The sequence below is a fragment of the Plectropomus leopardus genome, unplaced genomic scaffold, assembly GCF_008729295.1.
Source record: "Plectropomus leopardus isolate mb unplaced genomic scaffold, YSFRI_Pleo_2.0 unplaced_scaffold20414, whole genome shotgun sequence".
NCBI classification, from domain to species: domain Eukaryota; kingdom Metazoa; phylum Chordata; class Actinopteri; order Perciformes; family Serranidae; genus Plectropomus; species Plectropomus leopardus.
The window spans coordinates 1-1,216 of NW_024622067.1; the positions used below are offsets into that span (position 1 = coordinate 1).

Genomic DNA, 1,216 nt, shown 5'->3' on the forward strand with positions numbered 1-1,216 from the left:
GTTTCAGTTCAGAAAATACTGTGCATTTTTTAATGATTTTGAGACCTTCTTTTACATACTTGGCGATTTTTTTAGTCACTCAAATTTGTTCAGGTGTTTAATAACACATCTTTCTGTGATGTGACAAACTCAGAACACATTTTAATTATCACTTTACCCGGACTTTAAGACCAATGTTGAATGTTAGAGCATTAGAAAAACAAAACTGCGCCTCGATCACAGCTATTGGTGTCAGTCAGACCTCGGCGGAGTTGGCTGGTCTGGGTGCGATTCTCCACAGCAGCTGGCTGCCAGGAATCATCTCCACAGTGTCCGCAGCTGGAGAGGGAACCTCCTCCTGATCCTCGCTGCAGCCCTGAACACAAGTGACAAACAGAGCTGAAAAGCCAACATATTAATCATATTAATCATGCTCTCTGAAAGATGCATTGTGTATTGATTGAGGAAAGTCAATTATGGATGTGAGCAAAGATCTCATGACATGATCATCTGATTTGACTTGAAAAATACCGATATTTTCCACCAACTCAGTCATCAAACTGAATTATTAACAAGGAGAATCATAATAATAAACTGATGGGATTCCCTGCTGTTCAGTGCGAAGCAGCTCATACCGCTTTGCTGCCTTTTCTCTCTCCTGCCGCTTTCTTGTCGTTTTTCTTGTGCGCTTCAAAGGCAGCGGGGTCGACGACATACAGACACTCTGTCCACTTCCCATAGAGAGCGCACAGCTTCTTTTTGCTGTGGAGAATAACACACATAAAAATATCCTGAGGCACAAAACCATAGATAGTGATTTGAGTCAGTCTGCATGTCTGTGTATGTGTTTGAATAAGTCGTGGTCATGCACACGTCCAGGCTTTCACATTGACTCATCAGCTTTGAAACAGCTTGTCTTCATTTTTGAATGGACCATCTGCGCTTTCTTTTTGTTTTTGATCTGCTTCAGGGACGTGTTCTCCCGCAGATTTTTTGACTTTTATTTTGCACTAAAACCTGCATCCCCACATAGCTGGTTCTGATGGTGATGAATTATTAAATGTGTGAATTGTTGATTGTGATTTTGGGTTCTGATGTCTCACTTAAAGTCTAAAAAGTGCTCAGAGGGAGTGATCCCAGGCAACCTAATTAATCTATTTGGTCCTGATTTACAAATTAGGCATATTTTATTATATGTCCAGTGTTTAGGATTTAGGGGGAAATATTTTGAGGAAAA

The 1,216-nt window shown here is 40.6% G+C and overlaps 1 protein-coding gene across 1 annotated transcript; it reads right to left on the minus strand.

Moving 5' to 3' along the window:
- Positions 1-75: 75 nt before the first annotated feature.
- Positions 76-1,207, minus strand: LOC121965533 (oxysterol-binding protein-related protein 1-like). Its single transcript, XM_042515674.1, has 2 exons — positions 615-1,207; positions 76-355 (listed from the first exon to the last, which is right to left on the minus strand). Exons 1-2 carry the CDS (start codon positions 759-761, stop codon positions 236-238), a joined length of 267 nt encoding a protein of 88 aa, XP_042371608.1. The 5' UTR covers positions 762-1,207; the 3' UTR covers positions 76-235.
- Between the last annotated feature and the right edge of the window lie 9 nt (positions 1,208-1,216).